At 48.5% G+C, this 24,927-nt stretch overlaps 9 protein-coding genes across 9 annotated transcripts; 4 read left to right on the top strand and 5 right to left on the bottom strand.

Moving 5' to 3' along the window:
• Window positions 1-1,584: 1,584 nt before the first annotated feature.
• Window positions 1,585-2,052, top strand: G6M90_00g068760 (uncharacterized protein; the record flags this gene model as incomplete). The annotated part of the gene is made up of 1 exon (XM_014684530.1): window positions 1,585-2,052. The coding sequence occupies one exon, from the start codon at window positions 1,585-1,587 to the stop codon at window positions 2,050-2,052; it is 468 nt and encodes a 155-aa protein (XP_014540016.1).
• Window positions 2,053-3,309: 1,257 nt separating this feature from the next.
• Window positions 3,310-4,551, bottom strand: GGT (Glutathione hydrolase proenzyme; the record flags this gene model as incomplete). Its single annotated transcript, XM_014684531.2, has 3 exons — window positions 3,310-4,062; window positions 4,240-4,440; window positions 4,498-4,551. 3 exons carry the CDS (start codon window positions 4,549-4,551, stop codon window positions 3,310-3,312), a joined length of 1,008 nt encoding a protein of 335 aa, XP_014540017.2.
• Window positions 4,552-6,897: 2,346 nt separating this feature from the next.
• LAE1_4 (Secondary metabolism regulator LAE1) lies at window positions 6,898-8,227 on the bottom strand (the record flags this gene model as incomplete). Its single annotated transcript, XM_014684532.2, has 6 exons — window positions 6,898-7,537; window positions 7,607-7,711; window positions 7,780-7,821; window positions 7,891-7,983; window positions 8,047-8,093; window positions 8,156-8,227. The coding sequence occupies 6 exons, from the start codon at window positions 8,225-8,227 to the stop codon at window positions 6,898-6,900; spliced, it is 999 nt and encodes a 332-aa protein (XP_014540018.2).
• Window positions 8,228-10,539: 2,312 nt separating this feature from the next.
• On the bottom strand, window positions 10,540-11,388 carry G6M90_00g068730 (uncharacterized protein; the record flags this gene model as incomplete). Its single annotated transcript, XM_014684533.1, has 1 exon — window positions 10,540-11,388. The coding sequence occupies one exon, from the start codon at window positions 11,386-11,388 to the stop codon at window positions 10,540-10,542; it is 849 nt and encodes a 282-aa protein (XP_014540019.1).
• A 236-nt stretch (window positions 11,389-11,624) lies between these two features.
• Window positions 11,625-12,377, top strand: G6M90_00g068720 (uncharacterized protein; the record flags this gene model as incomplete). Its single annotated transcript, XM_066130886.1, has 2 exons — window positions 11,625-11,738; window positions 11,790-12,377. 2 exons carry the CDS (start codon window positions 11,625-11,627, stop codon window positions 12,375-12,377), a joined length of 702 nt encoding a protein of 233 aa, XP_065987142.1.
• Window positions 12,378-13,582: 1,205 nt separating this feature from the next.
• PKH2 (Serine/threonine-protein kinase PKH2) lies at window positions 13,583-14,586 on the top strand (the record flags this gene model as incomplete). Its single annotated transcript, XM_014684535.1, has 2 exons — window positions 13,583-13,920; window positions 13,977-14,586. 2 exons carry the CDS (start codon window positions 13,583-13,585, stop codon window positions 14,584-14,586), a joined length of 948 nt encoding a protein of 315 aa, XP_014540021.1.
• Window positions 14,587-14,657: 71 nt separating this feature from the next.
• Window positions 14,658-16,761, bottom strand: ANK3_1 (Ankyrin-3; the record flags this gene model as incomplete). The annotated part of the gene is made up of 4 exons (XM_014684536.2): window positions 14,658-15,121; window positions 15,172-15,404; window positions 15,457-15,592; window positions 15,663-16,761. The coding sequence occupies 4 exons, from the start codon at window positions 16,759-16,761 to the stop codon at window positions 14,658-14,660; spliced, it is 1,932 nt and encodes a 643-aa protein (XP_014540022.2).
• Window positions 16,762-16,851: 90 nt separating this feature from the next.
• Window positions 16,852-21,088, bottom strand: Ank1_1 (Ankyrin-1; the record flags this gene model as incomplete). Its single annotated transcript, XM_014684537.1, has 8 exons — window positions 16,852-19,519; window positions 19,806-19,901; window positions 19,955-20,115; window positions 20,173-20,385; window positions 20,443-20,505; window positions 20,559-20,627; window positions 20,733-21,003; window positions 21,069-21,088. 8 exons carry the CDS (start codon window positions 21,086-21,088, stop codon window positions 16,852-16,854), a joined length of 3,561 nt encoding a protein of 1,186 aa, XP_014540023.1.
• Window positions 21,089-23,798: 2,710 nt separating this feature from the next.
• On the top strand, window positions 23,799-24,389 carry G6M90_00g068680 (uncharacterized protein; the record flags this gene model as incomplete). Its single annotated transcript, XM_014684538.1, has 1 exon — window positions 23,799-24,389. The coding sequence occupies one exon, from the start codon at window positions 23,799-23,801 to the stop codon at window positions 24,387-24,389; it is 591 nt and encodes a 196-aa protein (XP_014540024.1).
• Between the last annotated feature and the right edge of the window lie 538 nt (window positions 24,390-24,927).

Genomic DNA, 24,927 nt, shown 5'->3' with positions numbered 1-24,927 from the left:
GAGAAAATAAAAAAAATAAAAAGCAAGTTTATGTTGTAACGTCTATATCATGGTATCTTCAAAGCAGTGCGAGGCTGGGCGAATAAGTATTGCAGTCACAGCGAGACCTATCCGCCACGAGCGAAGCGTTTATATTTGCTAGCCATCCGGGTGATAACTCCAGAAACTTCTGCGGTCCGTTTCGTATAAATGCATAACTCAATCTCACATCTGAAGCACTCTGGTGCAATAGTCTTTCCGTCCGAATTCCTCTCTGCATTAGGGTTGAGATTTGTGCCTGAGTTTTCCAGACCCGGAGTGGTCTTTCCCGCATTCTTGAAATGTCTTCTCATGTTCTTTCATCTGCATTGTCACTCTCTTCACCTTAAGATGTTATGAGATATTTCCTCACAAAGTGCGCATTTGCCCGCACCGCCCTGAGAAGCCATGGCTGCGTAGATGGCTACAGCCTTGGGATAAACGCAAGTGTCTATTGATTGCAGGTAAAAATACGCAATCGTACATGCAGTAGTGCATATTTACCAGCCACACACTTGTTTTCGCGTCATACATCTGTGGCCAGTACTTTATAAGTAGGAATCCGTGAATAACAATCTGTAAGCAGTTATTTGAGCGTAGTAATGTGTAAGTAATAGTCTGTATTTAGTTCTCTGTGTGCAGTAATTTGTAAGCAGCGGTCTGCGAGAAGATTACGGGGCTCTCTGCAAACGGCAGTCTATGAGTCGCAGTTTGTGGGTAGTATTTCGTAGGCAGCAGTCTGCTCATGTGAAATACATACATAGCGATATTCAACCCTTACACTACGAGGAGTCATCTCCACTTTTTGTAGGTGTAGGTGGCAGAACCTTATATCAATTCGTCGAGTTAAAATGACTTGATAGCTGCTTAACATATTTAGGGTTTTTGTAGTTGCAACGCTGCAATCTAAGCTTTAAGCCACCAAACTTGTCTCGGATCTGCCTTTCCTGATGAAAGGCTATATTCGCCAAGTACCAAGCGTAGTAACTTGGTTAAGCGCACTTGGACTATATAATAGGCGGCAATAGTAAACAGAGTGTAAAATATCTTAAGCTTCCGATATGTAATAAAAAAAATTAGATAGTCGTGAATATACCAGAATTCCAACCGCGTAATATAACCAATATAAGTCGTATTATGTGGCTATTAATTAGTCGAAGCTTAAGACAGTAAACTTTAAGTTTCTTTTTATGCAGGCAGCTTGTAATCTCTTTTTAGCAAGTGTTACATTCCACCTCTGAATCTAAATGATAAATATCCACCCCTGAATATAATAGCAGCAATCCTACCAAAAACAATTGACTTTCTAGGAAGGAAAAATTACTATTTATTAAGTTATAAAAGTAAAAAGTAAAAAGTAAATATAAATTTTACTTTATTTTAACTTTAGTTATTAAAGTTTCTTATTAAATATTATTATTTCTATATTTTAAATAATCCTAGCCATCTGTTAATAAAAAAATATAAGTAGGAGGGCTGAGAATAACACGAGATTATCTACTCTCTGCAAAATAGTCTATTCTGCTCATCAACACATTCTCTGCTATTAATTAAACTCCCGCTACTATGAAGTATTCTATGCTCTCTGTTGCAGCCTTCTTTGCTGCGTTCTCTCTGGGTTCCCCAGCATACTACTGGAGTATGCAACAAGCCGAGGCTGGTGAAGCTATTATAACGAATGACATGAACAACCCCGTCGATGTGGTTAAAGTACCAGGAGGGCCAGAAATCCAGATTGCGCAGACAGGAGGAGAAGCTAGATTTCCTGGAGGGCCAAGCGCGGACCTGAAAATCAACGGACAGGTAGAGGTCAGCTATGTTGGTGGTAATGAAGACACGTTTAATTACCAGGTAAAGCCGATCGCTCCCGGCTTTGTCGGATGTGTCCAGGTTTCAACCGTCGGATGCAACCAAGACTATCTAGAGTGGTGCTCTCAACCAGGTCCATCGACTATCATTACATGTCCCGCGGGCACAGAACTCCCGATCAGTCTGACTGAATTGCCTAATTTATGGAACTTCTACGATTATTAGGTTGCGTGGTGCTGAAGGGTGCGAGTAACGGTAATCACGGCAGCTCAACCTGCCGGCACAACAAAAATTACCAGGGAGGTTTATACGATAGTCTTGTTTTAGAGCAGGATATTTGATATATAACTCTAAATAACAACCTCGAGTTTCAAAGTTCTGTGTATTCTTTTTTTATATTCAGTAATTTGAACGGCAAATCTTGGCGGCGATACTCTTCTTGAGCTTCGCAATCAAATGCAGACGAAGGGATCTCCAGCCAGGAATGGCCACAGTCCTCTCAATCGAATGGGGGGAAATCTAGCCTGACTCCGCCATACGTAACAGAGCATGCCAGAGCGGTACCGGGGTGGTATCCAAAAAGTTGACCCCAAGGACCACTTCATGACGGGGACAGGGTTCGTAAAGCTCGTCAATACCGTCCATGATAAGACGACGCCTTGGGTGGCTTCGATCTCAAGGACATCTTCCAGCACCAGATCTTGGATCCCAACTTGACCGCTTCTCGAGTGCTTGTACGTGGGCTAGTGCAGCTGCGACATGTTTACCGGGCTTGGCTTCCAAATCCAGAGCGGACATTGCACTGGGGGCATTAAGTGCACTGATCCATGCCAACCTACGGCGGCGAGCGAGAACCTACTTGACAGTCTCGCTGAAAAACTAGGCCAAGTTAGACAATAGTTTCTCAAGGCGCATGCATCTAGCGGGCTCGCGAAGACTCGTGGCAAAAAGGCCGAGAAGAAAGACAAACTCGGAGAGGCCATCAGCTAGATTGCTGCTTGCAATTCGAGCTAGATATCTTGCAACTCCAGTAAGGAGCATTCGAGATTAAATCGAGATACTACACAGATGCATTGGAAGGTACTCAGTTAGATAAAAAAAGGTCAGGGACTGGTTGTATAGCGGCTAGGTTTAAATTGGTACGTCCTGAAACGAAATAATCAAGTAGTAGCTTGCATACTTTAGTTATAACTGCTGGTGAATTAAGAACCTACTAAACCTATACCTGTTCGACCATTACTATTACCTGTGATAAATAGAAAATGTCGCCTCATCTAGCACATACGGCTATAGCCACTAGCAAAGATGATGATCCAGCCTAGCTAGTCAAGGTAGCGTAATTGCCAGTGAGCAGAATGTCGACGATAATGAATGACAATGGTTCAAAAAAAGAAACGAAAACAAGTACAAGGATCCCGCCAAAAGAAGATTAGTACGTTGGCATTTACGTGCAATCAAGAAGAAGATCCAATTTCCCATACTTCACACAACATATGCACCAGAGTTGCACTGTCTCGGCTCCGCAGCAGCCTCAAACGACCCGTCTGGTAATCGCCGCAAGCCCTGCGCCGAGGACTGCGCTGATCCTCTGTTAATACCATGGCCCAATGAGTCCAAGAAGCCAATTACGCCATTATCATACCCCCCCTCAATCGTCACGTTCCTTGCCTGCCCCAGTTGAGCATGGAGTCTTGGTTCGCTCAATGCCTCCAAAACAGTTATCCTGCCATCCAACAAGTGGATAGCATTCTGTATATTAGCCGTGGTAATCCGGATTCCTCCAGCGCACCTAATCAAGAAGAGCAACTCATTATTACTCGTCTTGGCGATAATCGGCGAGATGGCTGATAATGGTCGTTTCCCACCTTCAATAAGGTTGGCCATGTTAGAGTCAAGGCCAAATCTATTCCGCTCGCTAGGAATGTCAAAGTCGTTCATCTGGTTATTCATAATAACACCAGTCTCTGGAACCATGACATGAGAGCCAAAATACAAGTTAATCGTGGTTGTCATAGATACAGACAGGCCACTGGTATCCGCTGTTACAATATGTGATGTCCCAGGTGTCTTTAGTAACTCTGTACCATCAACATCATAATAGTCGTCGTTAAATGTTTGATAGTCGGAGATCTTTGTGCGTATCCAGTCACTAGTCTTTTCTGATATTATGTTTGTAGTGTACTCGTTAAGAGCCACGAATCCAGGGTTGCTAAGCCCTTTCTGCTGGCCGTATCCCTATTTGATCGCTTCTATCATTCGGTGTGTTAATGTATTTGATTTTCGAGGCTCTTCGAAATCAGGATAACCACCTAGTATATTTAAGGCGCTAAGCGCCACAACACTACTAGACGGGGCATTTATACTTGTGAGGCTGTGGTTCTGGTATTGTATTTTCACGGGATTCCGGCGAACAATAGAATAGTTTTTGAGGTCTTCCATTTCCATAGAGCTATTACGTCCTTTCAAAGCCTGGATAGTCGCTTCAGCGATAGGTCCAGTATAAAAGGCTTTGGGGCCTTGATTCGCAATAGTTTTTAGTGTATCCACGTATTGCTTTCGAGTTATTATCTCGCCGTATCTCACACGATGCCCTTCCGGAGCAAAGTCTATAGCCTATTCCTCTTTATCTGTGAAGAAGGTATTCGGTGTTGTTAAGTCCATGTATATAACCAAGTCTTTGCTGACGGGAAAGCCATATCGGGCAAGCTCGATAGCAGGAGCCATGACATCGGCCCAGCTTAGATTTCCATAGCTTTCGTGAATGTATTTCAAGCCTTAAAGCTCGCCTGGGACAGCGCTATATTGCAAAGCTAGTGTTAGAATGTTTTAACCCCCAGGAGATCAAGCTTCTTACCTGGCCAAGCCGCCAATCTTGCTAGCATCTATATTGCCTTGATATATATTTTCATACGCTTTAACTGGTGCTGCCTCTCAAAAGTCAACCGAATTGTATGTTCTGTTTGGCATTCTAACAAGGGCGAAGCCACCGCCGCCAATACCGCTGTGGTACATGGCAACAGTCCCGATGCAGAAAACCGTGCTAACGAGAGCGTTTACAGCATTTTCACACCCATTTTGGTCACACTTTTGAAGTAATTGCGTGCCAATTTCGCTGCACGTTTTGCTCTCCGAGGCGACTGCACCGTGGTTGGTGCCCTCTTTTTGTTCCCCTCCATAAACTATTGTTAGCGTGGAAGCTATTAGTAGAAGATAATTGAGTATTTTGGTGATATTAAAGAGCATTTTGAAAGTCGTATACTGTGTAATTTCCTATTATAAGTTAATATATTATAAGATGAAGGATAAATATAATAAAACTAGCAGGAAAAAGAAATATAAATAATAGAAGCACTTATAAAATTATAAAAATTAGGCTACTTAATATAGAAAGTTTAGGGTGTAGCTATTCTATTTTAGGGTCTGATTTTGTATTTTAAACGAAACTTTTAAAGGTAAGTTTTAAGCTAATAATTATAAACTTCATAATAAAATGTAAATATAGTAAAAAAGGGGCTATTTAGGTTAAATATAACGGGATTGAAAGCCAACATCTTTAGTTACCTATATTTAAGTTTCCCCCGCAAACGTATAAAAGCCAATATATTTACCTCCTCCTATAACTCCGAGTATTTGATAAGTAAATTTTAAATTATTGTATATTAGATTTGCGTTGGCGCTTTTAGATCAGACTAGAACATTCTAATTAGCGTAGGTAGCTTCGCCGGATCTAGTAATAAACATGTCGGTAATAAATCTATTTAGCTCTGAAAATTAAAAGAAGTAATAAGATATAAATATTTACTTTATCTCCCAAGATTACCTTCCAAAATCCTGCACAACCCGCACGACTAATTCTAATTCCATTGATCTTACACATCTCAAGCTATTAAATAAAAACAATGCGTCTCTCAAACTTGTTTGTTTTTGCAAGTGCCGCTACAGGCGCCATCGCCCAATACTATGGTGGTTAATATGACATTGACAGCGCTCAATACAAGATCGACGATACTGAATATGACTTGACGGCACTGAATTCATCCCACGCCCAGCAGTAGGCCATGACCCCATCCCCAAGAGAATACACAGAGCGTCAGTGGGCTCACGCAGCGCAGGCAGTCGTCTATAGCGGCCAGAATACCCAAGTGATCTGGCCTCTTGGCACGTGTGTGGCTTTGAATGATCTCGTGTAAGCTTAGCAAGCTCTCGCAAAGTGATGATGCCCTTTAACAAAGATTGATAGCAAGGGAAAAGTCAGCTCGATTCGAGTTTACTCGGATTATTGCACGCTTTACGAGTAGGTACCCTGCTTCACACTGGGATCGACTTTATTTTAATATCGCGCAGGAGTCCGGATTGCCACCATCCTTATCGGACGTACCTCCACAACACTCACACAGTGACTGGATCTAGTTCTCCTATCAAGTCTTATTCCATAAAATGCAATTAAATGCCTGAATGCACGTTCGAGAAGGGACAGGTCCTCACAGGAGGCCAAAGGAGTGACCATGAAAGTCGCGAATGGCGGATTTTCCAGGACGCCTTTGTACAGGCTTTTGCCCCTATGTCCAAAGAATGGTGTATTCCTAGGGTTTTCCCTGTACTATAATGCGAATGCAAAAGGCTCTCTTTTATTGGGCTTTCATAATATTGACTTGCTGGCATGTGACGCACCTGGGAAGTAACTAAAATTTACTTTTTATATAAAAATTACTTTCTCTACTATACATGACAGGAATGTGGAATCCCTCATGACTGACACGCATTGATCCGGCCCGACTATCACGAGGATGTGTTGGCGTGGATGCTCAGTGAACCGAAACGAGATCGGATTTACAGAGTCTAATAATCCTTCCAGGCGTTCTCCCCGGTCAGAAACGGGTAACCATACATCATGTACAGAGTACACAAACCAGATTTCTTCACCGAAACCGCCGCGTGCCTCTCACCGCGCGCATCCTGCCACGCCCCCCGATCTGTCATCATCTGTCACGCCTTTGGCTTCTGAACCCAGGCTATACCCCTTCCCTGTTGTTAGCGATGGATTCCAACGTGGCACTTTGGCAAACGCACTCACCACGTAGAATAGCCATGGTAAGCCTTATTCCTCAACGCCTCACGGACTCTTGCCAGCCACGACTGCACCTCGGCATACTCCCAATCCATGACCCGGGTCAACTTGTACAGAAAGTAGCCTTCCAGCGCCGTCTCGGTAGTTATTCTATTGAACAGCCCTACCTCCTTCCACTTTTTATCCGCCGGCCACTCACCCATGGGCGTCTTGATAGCCTTTTTCTGCACATCGCGGAACCCAGCGTCCTCCATCCACCTGATCCAATTGTCGTCGTCGATTACTTCAGTAGTGTGGCCTGACCTCCTGCCCGTCTCGGCAAATAGATCTGCCGCCTCGTTGAAGGCGTTATCAGGCGGCAGGGACCCGTCGTCTGATACGACTCGGAATCCGCATTCTTGGTGCTCCAGCCAGCCGCCTGGCTTGAGACACCGAAAGCATTCACTGTACAACCTTGTCCAGTCTTTGAAGCATCCTGCCATGAAGCGGATATGTATGTAATCGAAGGTGTTGTCTGGGAATGTCCACTCCTGCGATGCATCGTCCAGTTCAAAGACGCAGTTTGGCGGCACCCAGTTAGGCAGCGTCGGCGAGAGATCAGTCCCGATTACCTCGGCTTCGGGGAACTCGGTTGCGAAATCACTGAGTACGAGGTTAGTATCGCGCGTCGGTGTAAATATACGGCTATCGTGACAAACGAGGTTTTCGTACGTGGCCCAAATGCCTGTTCCTGTGCCTACGTCTAGAACCTTTTGCGGGTTGCGCAGTGGCGCAAAGAACAGTTTGTTGTCAAAGGCGAGATATAACTTGTGGTGGCTGGCCATGTGTTACCATGTTGTCTTTTTCAGCACCAGGATCAAAATCCCCCCAGAACCGGAACGTACTTTAGATCGAGACCGTCGTTCTGCTGCTCGTCATTTGGGCCCCTGTGCTGCTTGTCAGACGCTTCTGCTGTGGTTTCTTACTGTGCAAGGTGGGTAGGGATTAGTCAATACCAATACTCGACGTCCTTGTAGTTATGGTACGTCCGTCCATGGAGCTTGCGATACTCGAGAATGGTCGACGCGATGGAGGATGTGGAAGGGGCACTACAACGCGGGTCAAGAGTTACAATTCCGAAAATAGTTTCTTAGATGGAGAAAAGGGCGTACATGTCATCACCCAGAGCTGAATCACCATCGTCCTGGAAACTGGGATCCTATGTAGAGGCTCAGACCGGGTAAGTTGAAGGCATCTGTGGCCTGCGGGTTTGGGTCTTACGGCTGCAATTTGGTCAGTGCGGTCGGCGCTTGAAGTTGCCGCAGATGACTGCAAATCATCTTTTTTGTTCATTGCGATGTTGGCGGGTGTTGATGTTGACAGGCACACGAAAGGATGGATTGAGGTTTCGCAAGGTTTCGGGAGGGGTTGGGGTGGTCAACGCATTCAAATATTTCCGACAAGCTCCAATCGGCAGATGAATTGCTGACGCCACCGTGCTCAATGGCTTCTCTCGAATTTCCCGACCAGTCAAAACTCTGCCATTTGTGCGTCTAGTCAGCCATGGCTACTGCGCCAGGAGTCTGGACTCCTATCAATTGATCCGACTAGTCCAAGCCGCCATATTGTTCTCATTGACAAAAACTGTAGCTAGCGCGGAGAAAGATATACATGGATGTCAACTGGCAGATTTAATGTGGATTGTAATCGGTGATTTCAGATCGTTTCTCCTTGTGCAGGCACTGTGCTTTACCGCAGTCGGGGGCTGGTAAGCACCAAGGAGCGAAAGCCAATATGCGAGTTATCCTCTCTACAGGCTCTCGCCGAAAACTGACTGATAGTGTGCGTTTTATCCCCTGTAAAACATGGACGATGTATACAAGTCGTCCAAGGACTGATTGATCTGTCCATAACATGTGTTGCGAACGCTGGACTACGCTTGAAATGAAGGGCCAATATGCGCCCGTTAAAGCACTTTATTACCTAGAGGCCTAGGCATTATTAGGCCATGTTCATTCGTTACTGTCTTATTGACGTGCATCCAGTGTTTTTTCATCATTCAAGGAGCCTAATATGGCGTAATTGCTGAAGTGTAAATGGCAAACATCTCTTGAGTCACTATGCTGGATGTGACAAGGGCTCAGTAGAGGGCTTGGAGCAATTTATTCAATTCATCTGATAACAGTCTTTGGTATTAAAGGTCCTTGGTTTTCCTTAAGGCCTTGAGGGACCAAAGACGTCTATTTATACAAGAAGTCGGTGAGGACCTTCTGCCTTAATCCCGTGACTGTAGCCCTTGTGTAACAGGGCGATTTCCGTGTAACACTGGATGAGTGCGGCCGCGCCAAAGACAGAAAACAGGTAGCAACAAGACGACGAATTGCCGCAACACAATATAAATTAAAATTAATCAAGTTATTTTTCTTATTTGAAGACCTCAAAAGGCTCCGGTAAATTCTTCCGATATACGCCAAGCTCGTGTTATCCTGATTACAAAGGCGTCATGTTGCTAGATGCTGCTAAATTAATACAGCGACAGTAATCGTTTCTCGTTCCTATGCCCAAGGTTTTTACTCCCTGATATCGAAAAACTGCTCAAGTCCATTACTAATACTAAGACTTCGTCTGGTCTTCCTGTCTGTCTTTGGCCCTTGCTGTGGTTGTTCCACGTCCCTGGAAGTGACACTGCTACCTATAACTGTTCTCTTATCCATAACTCATGCCAATGGGGACCAATGACAGATACAGCCTGAATCCGACGCTGAAATCTGTTCGTTACACAATGAATGAGGATACACCAGGAGGAAGCGGGATGCTAAAGGGTCAGAGGTACATGGGCTGTAAGATGTTGCGCATCTACGCAGCGCTTATAGTATTGTGCCTTAGCAAGTGTATTTGGTTTTGAGAGAAAAGGAATTAGAGACTAAAGCGGGATGCAATAAATTTTGCAACGATGGTAGGATAGACTCAAACTTTTGGTGAACAATCTCGGCGGTACATGTACGCTAATCGAGATCAGCCATTATTTGTCCTAGCCTCCAGATTTATGGCTGCTGCGATGAAAATATATCCAACCGTATGCAAAGAACTGACTCAAGTAATCTCAACAGGATTAATTTCTCAATACGAGGCTCGGGCATTACCTCTCTTGGAGCAGCGTTGCCACAATGGTTTGCAGTGTATCAACATAGCCACGATGACGGCCGACGTTCGCGCATTTTCTCATCAACTGGATACTATGTAACACGAAACTCGGCAAATACTAGAAAGCATTTGCAACTGTACCTGAAAATAGGCGAGGGAAAGAATTAGCGACTGAATATATTCAGGACTTTGTCTTCCTTGACTTCTCCTCTCAATTTGTCCATTATTATCTGCTCAACGGAGAAGTCTAATTCTACAATTGGCCAAGCATTCCATAACTCCGAACTGCCAGCTCTTAGTCTCGTCATTTCTGTCATGCTTCGATTGGGCTCGTCAGGAAAGTTAGGTCTCCTCGGCCCAGCATTTGAACCCCCAGCAAACTCGGCCACCGAAAAAAACGTCATGTCAACAACCCACAAGGTTGTACAACTGCTCCGAATCATCTCGTTGATAGTTGAGACATCATGAAATATTTATGACATTCATGCCCGCCTAGATTGAGACCCTGGGCATACATCAAGCTATAACTCGATAGTCATTCCCGGATCAAAGTTGTGAGATTTCCCAGACACCTTTTGTGCCGTACTACCCGGCAGTACGTATCCCCGCTGGTTGGCCACCAGTCTGACGCCGTTCCGCACCAACTCTGTCGAGTAATGTGTATGGCCAAATGCCCAGGTATGAATGCCAGCCCAGCCCTCCTGACGCAGGAGATCGGTCGCGAAGGCGGGCGTCCAGGGGTTATTTGTATCTCGGGGCGCAGAAGTGCCTTCCACGCAAGGCGCGTGGTGCGTCGCTACTAGAAGCTGCCTTTCGGCGCTCTGCTCTGTGGCTGCCTGAGCAACTTGCTCGCGCAGCCATGCGGCCTCCCTAGCGTGGATTTCGTTGTGTGTCTGAGCAGTCCACCCGTCAATCTTTTTAAAGTCGTTGATCTTGGACTCAATAATAGCAGAGACTTCCTCTGGAATGGCGGACCAGAGCGTGCAGCCGATGATGGTCAGTGCCGAGTTTGGGTCGTCCCATCGGGTCTTATCCAGGAGAATAACGGCATCGGCAAGAGACGGTTCCTCCACAAGACGCCGCGCTTCTTTGAGCCCTGCGTGATAGTCTAGACCATAGAACTCGTGGTTTCCTAACACTAGAAAAACCTTTTTATACCGGGACACCTGTGTTTCGAGAAATTTCAAGTACCTATCGTAGTCGATGAGCCGTCCGATGTCTCCTCCTAAGAGCAGAAATGGGGCAGATGCAGGGAATGTGTAGGACAAGTACTGTTGGCCGATCTCAAGATGCAGGTCCGAGAGAAGTTGGACTCGACGACGCAATGTGCGGCCTTGGTGTTTGAGAATAGTACTCAAAAATGTTTTCATGGTAGTGCGCTGGGAGATGGCACCTGGGGGGAGAAGACTCCATCAATTGATGTCGGAAGAGGTCAACTCAATGGTCAACTTGATCTGGCCGCCGGGGGCTTAAGGTGGCAGGCTATTGGCCGGGGGCTTAACAATAAGTGGGGTCTGGTCTGATCAAGCTTATGTAGCCACACCAGTTGCCAGGATGGGGCTGCAAAGCGCTTCCCTCCAAAACATCTGCATCGCACCTTGTCGCGATGGACTTGACGCCAATCAAAGTCGCTGCCGTTATTCTGGAACGTCATGGCATTTCAATGTGCATTGTGGGTGAGCTTGCACTGAACTATTACAACGTTCCCCGCGTTTGTCATGTTAGTCGTCCCGTTTGTTCGACGCGTTCTTCTATCGCTGACGACAATCAGGATCTGGAGATATGTGTGCCCAAGTCCAGCTCTCGGGTAGCACTCAACCTTCTATGCTCCACGGGTCTCTTCAGTTATTGTGAGCTGGACGGTGACTTCAACAACTTCACAGAGTATAAGCGTAATGTCCCACGGGTACGGACCACGGGCTGGTGCCCGCCGCAGACTATAGTCATATTTACTGCCGCCTTCTTCGGCTTTGACTCTATCGAGAACATCCTCATATCGCCCATGAATGAAGGGGATACTTACTTCAGCAAAGAGATGCAGCTGAATCGGGAGGATATTACCAACCTGCATTTACCTCGCCTAGCACCTCTTCTCAAGGGCCTGGCAAGGAGATTTTTGGATACCAAGGATGACGTAGCCATGATAGCAGTCGAGCAGCTCGTTGATGGCATGGACATAGATGAAGCTTGGGTTGAAAGACACCTTGGAGGCTCCGATGCTGCTCTTCTGGATCTAGTCAAGAGCCAGATCAGGAGCAAGAAGTCGAGGATAGATTACTACACGGACAACAAAATCACCTGTTTTGTTTCCGACCAAGAGGAGGCCGAGAAGATACGACTAATCCCTGCGTTTGAATGAGTCATGGTCCCGAATGGTTGTCGCACGGCACGCGGGATTCGCGCCTGCTTCGAGTCTCCAGCAGATTACATCCTGGAGGCATTCTAGGCAGCAGGGAACTTTTGAGACGGTTGGCCTTGGTTATGGTTATCCCATGAAATAACCTGTCAATTTGATTGGATAAACATGTTCGTATTTCGGACTCCTCCTTTCCAATCGTCGGGACCCAAATGGGCCTGAAGTAACATGTCTGCAGAGCGTGAGCGCCGCTGGCATGCTGCACCATCTGTCCCGCACCTAAAACAGGCATATTATAGAGCCAAGGGGCGGGATGGGCGATCCGTTTGCTGGCCTTATAATATACAGGTCATGTCAAGTCCAACAGGGCCCTCATCTCGCCCGAGGCTTGCACTTCATTTTCAATTGGGAACCATGATCCAAGAACGCCTAAACGACGCTGCCATTGCGCTTCACCGCATGTTGAGCCGAGAGCAGGTGACCTTCGGCATTTTCGGTGGCTATGCGGTAGCCACTTTCAGGGGTCCTTGAGAGAGTAAGCATGTTGATTGTATAGCATCTGTATCTAAAGACCAAATCATCCGGTTTCTAGACAACAAGGAGGGCTTCCAAGTCATCCTGCAGGGCCGACAGGACTATGTTGCCATTTTCTGGTCTGACCGCATTGACAGAAGCAATGCGGTGCTGGTGGAAATATTTTGCGAGAAATTCCCAGGTGAGCACATTTCAGCACCATTCCAGCTTTCCTGTTGTTGTTCATCAACTGAGATAACTGTCTGATTTTTAGGATCCCGGTACTCTATGGTCAATGTCCCGTGCAACACTGTGACAAGGGTTCAATATAAGGCTTGGAGCAAAAGGGGCTCAATTCAATAATAATCTCGAAGGATCTCTAAGGCCTTGAGTCGCTACGAGAAAGGAAGAGAAGGGTAACCGCCTTATATACATGAAAGGAACGCCCGGGCCTAGGGTCCTTGCCCGGGCACGTGTTCTAGCTGTGTAACTAACAAGTCCTATATCGGCGAAGCCCCTTTGTTGGGCTTCACGATCTGTTGGGCCTTTTCCGTGTAACAAACACCGTCTCTATCAAGGGAATCTGCTTTGGCACCTGTCAACGTCAGCAATTTAATCACGTGACCCTTCAAATTACACCTCCTTTCATCCCATAATTCACACGTCGCCATCTCTTCGTACCATTGTAATCCATGATGCTACGCTCATTAATTTCAAAACAACCATCTTTCTGGAAAACATGGCGGCAACTTGTCACTGGCCTTTGCCTCAAACTATATTCCTTGACTCTCTATGCCCTCCGCCTCAACGTATCACACCCGAATGCAAACTCGACCGAGCTGGTCACGCTACCCGCCGCATCTTTCCCGGGCTCGACTGCCCTCTTTTTCCGTCTCCATCCAGGCATCATTCTGAAAGCCCCTGTCAAGGTAGGCGAAGATGATATTTTGCGAAAGCGAGACAATGTGGATCAATACTTTAGCATCGAAGAGCAGATCCTTAGCAGGCTCGGTAAACATCCGAGGATTGTCAGGTCTGTTGCTCATTTCCACACGGCTTGTTTTTGTTTTATTGACCCCATGGTACTAGACTTCTAGGCTCACGAACCGAATTCCTGACTGGGCTGCTCTTTGCGGAGGCCAGTCACGGAAATCTCCAGTCTTTCTTGCATCAGCATGGCAACGAAATTGCACCCAGCCTTCGCCATCGATGGTTTATTCAGGCGATTGATTCTATCGTGTTTATCCACAGCAAGGGTGTGATACACAGCGATCTTAGACCTGAAAACTTCCTCGTCTATGGCACATTGCCCTTATCACTCGACTTGTGCCTCTGCGACTTTGGCGGATCAACCTGCGAGGACCTCCAGCTTTCCGGCGGAAAACTTCCCAACTCTGGCTTTTTTAACCCGAACGATGCCTGGGAAGCGACCTATACCGTTGATATTTTCGCCCTTGGATCTGTCCTGTATACCATCATTACGGGTCGGTGGCCGTTTCGTGCAACCACTGGCCAATTTACTTCCGTGGAAGAAATGGAGGAATACGATGCATATGTAGATGGCCGCATTGCTGATGGCATTTTCCCCGAAGTTGAGGGACTTTTCGGCGGTGAGATTATTCGGGGGTGTTGGACAAACAAATTCTCTCGCGCCGCGGATATTATGGCAAGTGCTTACCAGTTACAAATCAAGTACTAGCATTTGTTGGACTGTTACTGCACACATGTATCAGAGATGCCGCCAATTTACGGGGCCAATGTCATATCAAGTCAGGGGCCTCTGCAATCAGATCGTCTACAGTTGCTCCCATCTCTCTTCGAGCCCAGAGGCAGTCGCTTAAGATCATGGTTTGGCTTGGATGGATCCTCACATCTCTCAAAATCGACGTCTTCAGTGTACCGGTCTCCGCACTGATAAATGGCGTACCAAATACCCGTGAGAAATCCCGACACGACCTCGAGTCCGACAGTTATCGTTTCATGATAACTCTTGGCCTGCGATTTTACCCCTGCGGATTGCTGTACCTCTAATATTTCCAAGTCACTTTCTTGCACTGCTTCTCCATGGGGAGGCTGGTGGTATTTACGGCTTCCGCTTCGACTTCGCTTGTATCGAACCGTGTCGACATTCTCTTCAGAGATATGCGTACCCCAGTCTGACGAGTGTCGACGAAGACCGCCGGATAAAGCTTTCCGGGAGGGTGGCGAAAAGCATCCTCTACGGCCACGTTCAGCTGGGATTAGATCACAGTCCAGAGAGGGGGGAGGGGTTATGAAGCCGTACCTAGTCGCTGTCTACCTTTGGTGAAGTAAATGGTTCCTTTCTTCGCATCCACTCCGCATCCAACAATGTCCCCTTCACCATAACATCTCGGGTTGAAAAATCCAGTTGACTGCACACCACTTGCGCGCACCTCCCCGTTGCGAGCATAGTAGCCACAGGAGACAGCCGGGTGTCCAAAGCTGAGCTCACTATTCAGAGGAGCGATATCACTGCAAAGACCGATACCGAGCGTTCTTTTGGTTCGTTAGAGTGCGACTAAAGGAATAGGCATGTGATGTCACTTACTGGTATTTATCTCTGCAGCCTTTCTGCACCTTGATTTCGAAGAAAAAGTCCTGGCCATCTGGGATACAATGGTTCGCTCGAGCCACAGCTACTCCATACGAGTCACACGTTAAATCAATCACGTCTCCCACGCTAGCTAAACCATTATATGTTAATAATGCGCTTGCGATCAAGGTTCAGAGAGGCGTTACAAAGCACAAACTCACCAAATACCTCTACAATCTTCGGGTCTCTCACTCGCGGGGTCTGCTCTGTCCCTATACCTGGAGAGAGCGCGGCATGCCGGTCGTCCAGGTGCCATTGAGTAGGTGTCTTCATCTCACCTGATGACTCGTCGGTGGCGCCAGCGCCTAGAATTTGTGCTTGCATCTCCTTACGGTCGTAAGACCTGGCGCATTGCAACGGCGTCCACCCGTCGTCATCTGCCACGGTTGCTTTGACGCCAGGCGTGGTGAGCAGCGTGGCGAGGCGCCCTCCATTGTTAGACATGATGGCTGCGTGGATTGCTAGCTCACACAACTTCAAATACTCCTCGGCTGGAAGTCTTTTGCAACCTTCATGTATCTCGTTGAAAATGTCCAACTCGCCATACAGTGCGGCAATGTGTATGGCACGTCCGATATCTGCCCCGAGACGAAACAATGCCTTGGCGGCACCGAGCCGCTCTAGGCCTACCGCGAGTACCAGTGGTGTAATACCACAAAGCCCGCGGTTGGGCGTTTCGTCCACTTTAGCTACATCCATATTCGCACCCTTCTTCACAAGCAGATTGATGCAGGCGACGTGGCCAGACTGAGCGGCAAGGTGCAGCGCCGTGGTCTCTCTAGTATTGCCGACGTTAGGGTCGGCATTGTGATCTAGCAAAGCACGGAGTGCCTTGATGTGTCCGGCTTCCGCAGCCAGCACAAGAGCTGTAGAGCCCGTGGCATCCCTCGCGTTAGGGTCCGCTCCAAAGCCGAGGAGCAACTTGAGGAGCTCGTCGTCCGGTTCGTCGCTTTCTTCTTGCAGCTTATCCTTCGCTTTATCATGGCTCTTGTTTTCTTCATCAATGCTCTTGTCGTGGCTGAAAATATTGTCTTCCTCGTCAGTAATGTCCTCTTTGCTTTCCTCAGCTTCTGAAAGGATGAGCGCAGACAGGTGGAGGGGAGTCATTCCCGCATACTTTTCATCACTACAAGGACATTTGGCATTCAGATTAATATCGGCTTTTCGCTTAGACAAGAGCTCCCGGACGAGCTTGGCGGTACCATGTCCGCTCTCATACGCTACCTTGCATGCTCTCAGGAGAGGTGTCAGACCATCCATATCGATCCGGTCGACGTCAAGCGTAGGTGCACCGTCAAGTACCCTCCTTATTTCCAAGGTTGGGATCAGCCCCGACCGCTAAAAGCGCCTCTACCATGTCGGGTTTTTAATCACCACTGCGAGGTGTAGGGCAGCGTTACTGGTGGTGTCGTCAATCCAGTTGAGAACAGAGAAGTCACACGATGTCAAAAGCTTTGTGACGTCTTTCCAACTGTTCAGCACCGCTACATGCAGGAGATTGCCAGTCGGTACTGCATATTTGGAATCTAGCAAGAGCTTGACGATTGGCTCGTGCTTGCCCACTGCCGCGAGCATTATGGCTGTGTCTTTAACTGCCGTGGCGGTCTCTTTCTTCAGTGATGTGTAGTCTAGGAGCCACTCAACGACGTGGAGGTAGCCCGCCTCTGCGGCTATATGGAGAAGCGTCCTCCCTGTTCCGTTGGCCGTTGTGCCACCGAGAGCCGAGTCATCTTTGAACAACTGTATGATGGCAAGGCTCCCGGAAGACGCAGCAATGTGAAGGGGACTCAATCCCTTCTTGTTTAAGGAGTCAATCGGGACGTATTTTGAATCCATAAGCTTCTGAAATAGTCGCACATTGCCGTCCCGTGCGGCGAGATGGAGCGCGGTATTTCCGTCTACGTCCAGCAATGGTCCGCCGGCAAATGAGACCTCGCTATACCAATGAAGGATGTACAAGGCACAGTCGTTGGTTCCCTCTCGGCATGCGGTGGCGAATGCTAGGGAAAGAACCTCGCTATCGTCATAGAAGCGCGAGCTCCGTAGCTCCCTCACGGTACCAAGATGACCGTTCTTGACAGCCAGTTCGACTGGCGACGGCTGAACCTCAATCGTCGACTGCTCCCCTTGATTCTCTGCTACAGTGCCAACTTTAAGGAGTGCCTTGACCACGGACGGGAACCCTCCTTCGGCAGCACAATGGAGCGGCGTGTATTTGCGGTCATTCAGGATGCCTGGCTCGGCTTTCATCTCAAGTAGTGTTTCCACAGTCTTCAAATGTCCATTCGACGCTGCTAGATGCAGCGGGGTATTCGAATCCCTTGTCTGGTCGTTTGCTAGAAGCACTTGCGAGACCCGTGATACATCCGCCAGTATTGCCGGGTCATTTGCGGCAATGATCATACATCTTACAATTTCCTCGAACCCCCCTTCTGCCGCGTAGTGAAGAGCACCATAGCCCTGCTCATCGACGCTCGCCAGGGGAACTTTGGCGGTAATCAGGATCTGAACAATCGCCCGTTGACCAATCCTTGCCGCCAGGTGCAGTGCAGTGAGATTCGTATGGGCTGCCACAGCGTTAGTATCAGCCCCTTCAGATTGGAGTTTCGCAAAGCTGTCAACATGTCCACAACGGGCTGCTTGCAGAAGGGGGTTGTAGAAGCCGTCCGGCCCGCCTCTGGAGTTTATGTATGTACGATGGCTTTTGAGCAGCTCAGTCACAGTTGCGTTGTCGCCGAGCCAGGAAGCTCGGAGCAGCGCGCCCTCGGCTCTGACGCCGAGTTCGGCAAGAAGTCGAATCACATTCGCATGACCCTTACTTGCGGCGTATTCCATGGCCTTTGATAGTTCCGTATCTTCATTCGATGGATGCAAGTTGGCTACAAGTTCGGAGAGCACCTCGGTCAATCCCAAGTACGCGGCTACTTGAATCGGTGTCTTGGGGAATGACTCTTCTTCGGCGGATCGCGTAGCATAGTGAGAATATATGTCCAGCCATACGGTGAATTGCTCCTCATTTTGGAGAAGTGATAGCACCACCGGCTTTGCAGTGGCTTTGTCCCTAACCTCATGGTAATGTTGCGGCCAGTGAAGAGCCGCGTATTCTGCCAGTCTATGCTCTTGCCGAAACTCTGTGCCGTGCTTCCACGATGGGCTGATTTGCCTGAGGTATATGAGACACGTGGTCAGTATATCAAGATGCACATTGGCCTTGCCTAGAGCGTTGGAGTCTGCGAGAACGAGGTCTTGGTAGATGCGGTGCCGCATTTCTACCGTCTCGCCCGAGATCCGGATGATGGGACCAAGCTCATTCTCCAGGTCCCTGTGAAAGTCCCATAGGATGGACTTTTGTAGGTGTTGCAATGTGAGCGTCTCAGTGCTCGTGCGAGCAAGAGCGGCACAGACCGCGAGCTCCGGCACCGTCATGGGCCGTACCGAACGAGTGAGCCAGGGCAAGACCGCTGCGCCCAAGCCTCCATCACGTAAGAAGTCATATTTAGTCGCTAGCGTTCTGAAGAAGACTGTAAAGTCCGCGGGAAGAGTGGCGACCATGGCAATTGCCTCATCGGTGGTGGACAAGGTTTCGCCCTTTTCGAGAAAGTCCATCTTCTGGCATAATTCAAAGAGTGTAGCGGATCCCGTCCACAGCCTTTTGACTTGTTCAGATTCAAGATCAAGGGTCTTCCAAGCCGGGTTAACCGCAGCCATGCTTCTTATCCTTGTCTTAGCAAGCCGCTCGAGCTCTCCAGCTGCTAGTATTCGTTCCTGCGAGTAAACTACTAGCGGATACCCGGGCTTCCCATACTGCACATGCGAGGCGGAGCCAACAGTAAGAACCTTGAATTCGGCTTGAGATGAAGTTCTCATCTCGCAGAGATCGCGGAGCAGTTCGTCCCGCGCCTCGGCGGTATAGTGGTCAAGGCCGTTGATGATACAAAATGTCGCTTTTCCGGCGCAGCCCGACAGTATCGAACGCAGCAGGCCCCTGAACGTGTCTTTGGTGAAGATGCCCTCTTTACTGAGCCATGAGCAAAGGGGTGTGGTAGAACGATATGAAGATGGCAATAGGAGTGCTTGTTGGCAGAAAGAATGCCAGAGACTCGCCGTCGAGTTTCTCGGGTTGGTTCTATGACATGCTGAATAGGAAAGTACAAGGTTACCACCTTCTCGCAGGTGGCTCGTGACTTGGGTAGCAAAAAGCGATGTCCCGGTCCCAGGTAGTCCCACGATGTGAAGCACCGGGTTCTCTGTGCGCGAAGCCCAGTCATTATACTCTTTCCACGTGGCCCATCTTGCGAAGTCACTCGGGATCGAGCGGTGTGCTGGCGTTCCAAGCTGGTGCAATCTTGGACTCAGCCGCGCCAAAGACGTCGAGAAACTGCGCGTAACTTCTCGTGGGTCTGAGAAGAGTAGTTAGAATTATACAACTTTCGTGAAAGGCATCGTGAGGCACCTGCCTTTGCTGTCGAGACTGAGATGGGTACTGATAACGCGCCGGATTGTGTCAGCCCATGAGACTTGGTCGCTGACCTTCCACATCTCTTTTGGGTCGCAATCCAAGCAGTGTATCTGATCACAGCTGTAGATTGGACACGGGAGGTTCTCTCGGGTGACCTATGCTGTTGGTAATCTGGTAAACTAGTGACTCGGGTAGTCAAAAGGGTAACATACCACGGCATAATGACTCTCACGAGACAGAAAGTTTATCATATGATGAGTCCCAGAAATTCCTTCAAATTCAGTCTCGAGTTGAGACGCATAGTCGGACAAATAACGTATAAATGAGGCGAAATCCAACACAGACTCTGTCTGACCAAGCATCCTCACCATCAGGCGCTCCCAGGACAGATGCGTCGGCACTGTGTGAGGCGTCTCAAAGAAAAGCTATTTTACAGGTTACATTCAGAGTTCTCAACAGATGATACAGAGCCAAGGTCTCACCACAGCAGCCGTTGCGCGTGCTACCCATTCAAAGCAGGGTTCTGAATTCGCCAACAGAAGGGCCTGGGAGTACACTGTCAGAATCTTCAGCGAGAGTTCCGATGTAAGCTTCATACCTGTTTTACAACAAATCCTCCAATATCATGGCAGAGAAATACCAATTTGGGAGCAGGGATATTCGGTCCCTGAAACACCAACATTAGAAAGGATTACCTCCTAGAAGAGAGTAAAATCCCACAACGTGCTTCACTCGAGCGCCACAGCCCTGGTTGGGTGTCCACGGTTCGTACCTGTTGCTTCGGACCGTCTCCGTGATTCTTCACATCTACTGCCCTTTCTCCTTCCAACTTGTCCTTTTTCCTATCAAGCGATTGCAATAGATTCCGGGCTGAGCTTCTCAAGTCAGGCACGGTTATCATGACGTCTTCCGCAGAGGATTCGACAGTGTTCAAGACGATTCGGTGGGCAGCCGGGAAGTGCTGTGATAGATAGGAATGCATATTGCCTAGGCCACCATCCGGAAGAGCGCTGTCTCCAGCGACGCCCGTTACCAGCACGAGACTTTTTATCCACTAGATTAGCCGAATCTATATGTACCTAGGCAGGTCTCACAGTGGTTCACTCACAAGGTCAATGGAACAGCCATGGTTATCCTCGTTGCAGCTTTCGCGGGGAGCTGAGAGGGCGGTTGTCAGTAGGTGGCGTAACGAAGCTGCGTGCGAGATGACGGTGATTGAAGGCAGGATGATGAAACAAGGCGCACAGCCCGGGTCTCTCAAAGGCACAGCGTGGGCGCTTTATGTCGCTGTCAACATTCAACAAAGGGCTCGGGACAATATCGGTTACACAACAACAAAGAAGACATCACGAGGCCGGAGATGGGACACTGAGCGAGGGCTGCCTCGGGCCTCTAACTCACACTGACTTTTTTGTATTTATAGAAAGTTCCCCGCATCCAACCTTTTATAGCCGGTGACGAGGATCAGGTGCTCGATCTTCTTGTCTCCCTCCCTCTTGATTCCGCCGCTGGTTTTGGCCGTTGCAGGCCCGTGGCTACCGCTCAGCTCGACGTTCCCCATGTGTGCGATCTTCCAGATGTCAACGCCCGGCTTGATTTTTGTCCTCCGGTATGATGTGTAGACAAGTATACACTGGGAGTCTTCGCCATGGGCGTGGCGAAACGCAAGGTTCATTCCAGCTTTGATGAACCTCGCTGCAGTATCAGACGTCACGAACCGCAAGTAAAGAATGAGAAGCGTAGCCTCCGGGCTCTCAGAGTAGAAAAAGCCGTGATGAAGCAGGGCGATGGTTGCTTTCGAGGTTCAACTTGGCCTTTCTGGAATGAGATTTTTTGCTCGGCCTGCGTCTTGCTCCGCAGCTGTCCACCAATCTGACTTTAAGGAGCAGGATAGAGACAAACGACGTCGTCGTTGGTCATGGTTGAACAGACTAATACCGGTTGTTTATGGAATATAGCTCAAGTCGTGTACCTTTATCGGTCGCAGGTGGCCAGTGCTCGGGTTTAATAACAAAATAAGTAGATGGGCCTACGTATATAGTGATTTCTCATTCGACTCCCTCCTTGCAGATGAACTAGAAGGGAAAACAGCAATGCACTCGAGAATACAGAAGGTAATACAGCAAATCATTTCACATTTGCCAAAGTCATGCTGAGCAGATTGTGACTGTTCCCAGCAACTCTGGCCCAAGTCTTCTGCGTTCCGCTTCGGCAACCCGAGACGGGGCCAGAGCTAGCTACAGGGACTAACCGTCTTCATTTTGCAATCTTATGATGCCATGTCTAAATTGTAGGTTAGCGACCCAAAACATGGTGAGATAGGCAGCAGCTAACCAGCCCTCAGCCCACCGAGACCGGAATCTCGCCGGGGTCAAACCGTCTTCACGCACATACTGAACTGGTTACGCTAGAAGGATGTCAGGAACATATCAAAGGTCAACGTCTATGACGCCAAGATCCCCTGTCACACAAATGGAGCCATTGCCGAATGTCTTGAGGGGTTCGGCATTGAAATATGGAACTGGATACGACTCGATCTACCGAGGGAGCTAATTGCCGAGGCATCTTGTCAAGTCGGAGAGATATCCCTGCATAGATCGGGGAATCAAGTAGTCCTCCGAGGGTGCCAAGGACCCAGGCAATTTTCTGTGGGGTTATCATGCGATGGTCAACATGTTTGAAAAATCTAGGGGCCGTTTCGTGGTGAAAAGAAGCCAAAACTCACCAGGCCAGAGCGCATGGTCAACATGTTTATGGAAAGTCTTTCCAAGAAACAGCTGCTGCAAGACCTAGACCTAGACAAGGAAACTGAGAAGGCTCTTTGAGAATTATATTAATGTTCAGAGTGAGTACTACACCCACGCAATCTTGTGTGACGAAGATGCGGACACGGCTAGTAACCTCGTCTCGAATCTTGGTGCGAAGCGAAACCACTGTTCACATTTTACTTTATTTGCCGCAGAAAGCAGGGTTTACAAAACCGTATATTCAAGGTTACAATTAATAAATCGAGCGGTACAAAACGGTGTACCGGAGAGGGGGTAGTTATGCATAACTAAGCTATAATAAAGGCGTCGGATGAACGCCACGGGTCTCACCATTCGGCAGATGAATATTCTGGTCTGAACAGATGCAATAGCCATTATAACCATGTGTAGAATCATGAAGGAAGAAAAGAAGAAACGAAGAGCTGTTACCTTGGGCTACTGTTGTCCGTTGTTTCGCAAGCCATCCTGGCCGCTACCTGAGATGGACTTTGAAACGCAACCCGCAACACCAAAAAGACCCGCAACCGATAGTCCATACTCCAGATGTCAGCGATGTACAAAAGATTCCCGACAATCTCCTGACCCACATAGTTCCGACGGCCCATAATGGCGTTGGAGAGTGAATTGGGCTATTGAGACTACATTCGAAACAAGTCCGAAATGCCCACATGCAAGTGCCGATCTTTGACTGCCGCGGCAGGCACGACACCGAATGGCGAACATGATCTTCTGAAACGGAAAATCAAGTCACATGTAGGGCCTGGATCGGCGATGGATTCTCAAACGGGCGCTCTATCCTGGTTCAAACTCACAAAACCTAATTCATTGCCCTTGCTGCGTCTCAAGTGTTGCTACATAAGGATGCCCTAAGCTAATCAGTGCATGCATACTTTTGTAAAGAAAAGGACGGACCGCCAGTGATAAAACCGTCCTGTTGGAGACTCGCAATCTCGCAAGTTTGTCAAGTTTCCCTCTCATCAGAACCCTGCGTCGAGGCTGGCCCTTGATGCGAGGTACATAGTTTGCCATACCAGCAGTCAGTCTCGAGTAGTTCGAAGCCCCTAATCGCAATGAAGCCGCCAACCCTCATCGCCATCCTCGCCGTGGCCGTCCACGCACACGCCCTCGCCGCCAGCCAGCCAGCCCCCCAAGACCAACTCTCGCAAGAAAGCGAAGCGCTGTCCAAACGCGCGCGCCAGCCCTCGGCGCAAGCCATCGACGCCGCCGCCCGCTCCTGGCAAAGAGACACGGGCGTCGTGTCGCAGTTCCTGTCCACCGCCGAGTCCATGAGCCCGCAACAGCTCCAGCAGCAGGCGCGCGGCGCTCTCGCCGCCGAAAACGACGAGCTCACCCACAAGGCGGTGCTGGACCAAATGTTCCTCACGGGGGCGCGCAGGAACCGAGACGCGACCGTCCGGCAGGCCAACAATGTCCTCGAGACGCAGGGCACGTTTCAGTTCGTCGTGGACGGGCTGCAGACGCTGTCGAGGCGCGGCGCGCGCATGTCGCCCGGCCAGGTGAGCGCCATGATTCGGGCGATTAACCGCGACCGGTGCCCGCAGGTGCTGCCGGCGATTGATGCGTACATGGCTGCGGCGGCGGGCGCGGGTGCCGGGCAGACGGGGAATGCGCTCACGGCGATACGGCCGAGTAACTGCTGATGCTTAGTGGACCTGTTTTGCTTGAAGATTCATGTATTGTCTTGTATAGGAGCGGACTGGGAATATGACGGTGTGGGTGCGTGTATACCGAGTCGACTTGAAGGATGGTGGTGGAGTTTGTATTCAAGGAGATGTAGTTTCTAGAAAATGTAAAAACCCTACCTGACCAGACATTATCAAATAGATATTAGATCGTCTCCTTGTGCTTATAGGTCAAACTGACCCATCAGCAATCACATACGACCACAGCCGCCAGTAGAGCTCACGATCCCGTCAAGCTCTTCTCCGCGGTTCTAATACCTTTATATATAAAGGAGTGTGCCTCTAAAAATAAAGGCTATAGTATCTGTTTTTAAAGGATAATAAACTAGTAGATAATATAGTAGGATTACAGTAACCTACTATACTATATAATAACCTGACGTAAAAAACAGGAGGTGCTGGTACTAGCCTTAAATATAAAAGCTACTACTTTCTTTAAATATAGCCACCCCTGACTATAATAGGACCCCTGACTACTGCACGGTTACGGCTGATA

Source organism: Metarhizium brunneum, chromosome 4 (genome assembly GCF_013426205.1).
Source record: "Metarhizium brunneum chromosome 4, complete sequence".
Classification (NCBI taxonomy): domain Eukaryota; kingdom Fungi; phylum Ascomycota; class Sordariomycetes; order Hypocreales; family Clavicipitaceae; genus Metarhizium; species Metarhizium brunneum.
Note: the sequence above shows the minus strand (reverse complement) of the source record. Positions and strands in the feature narration are given on the sequence as shown.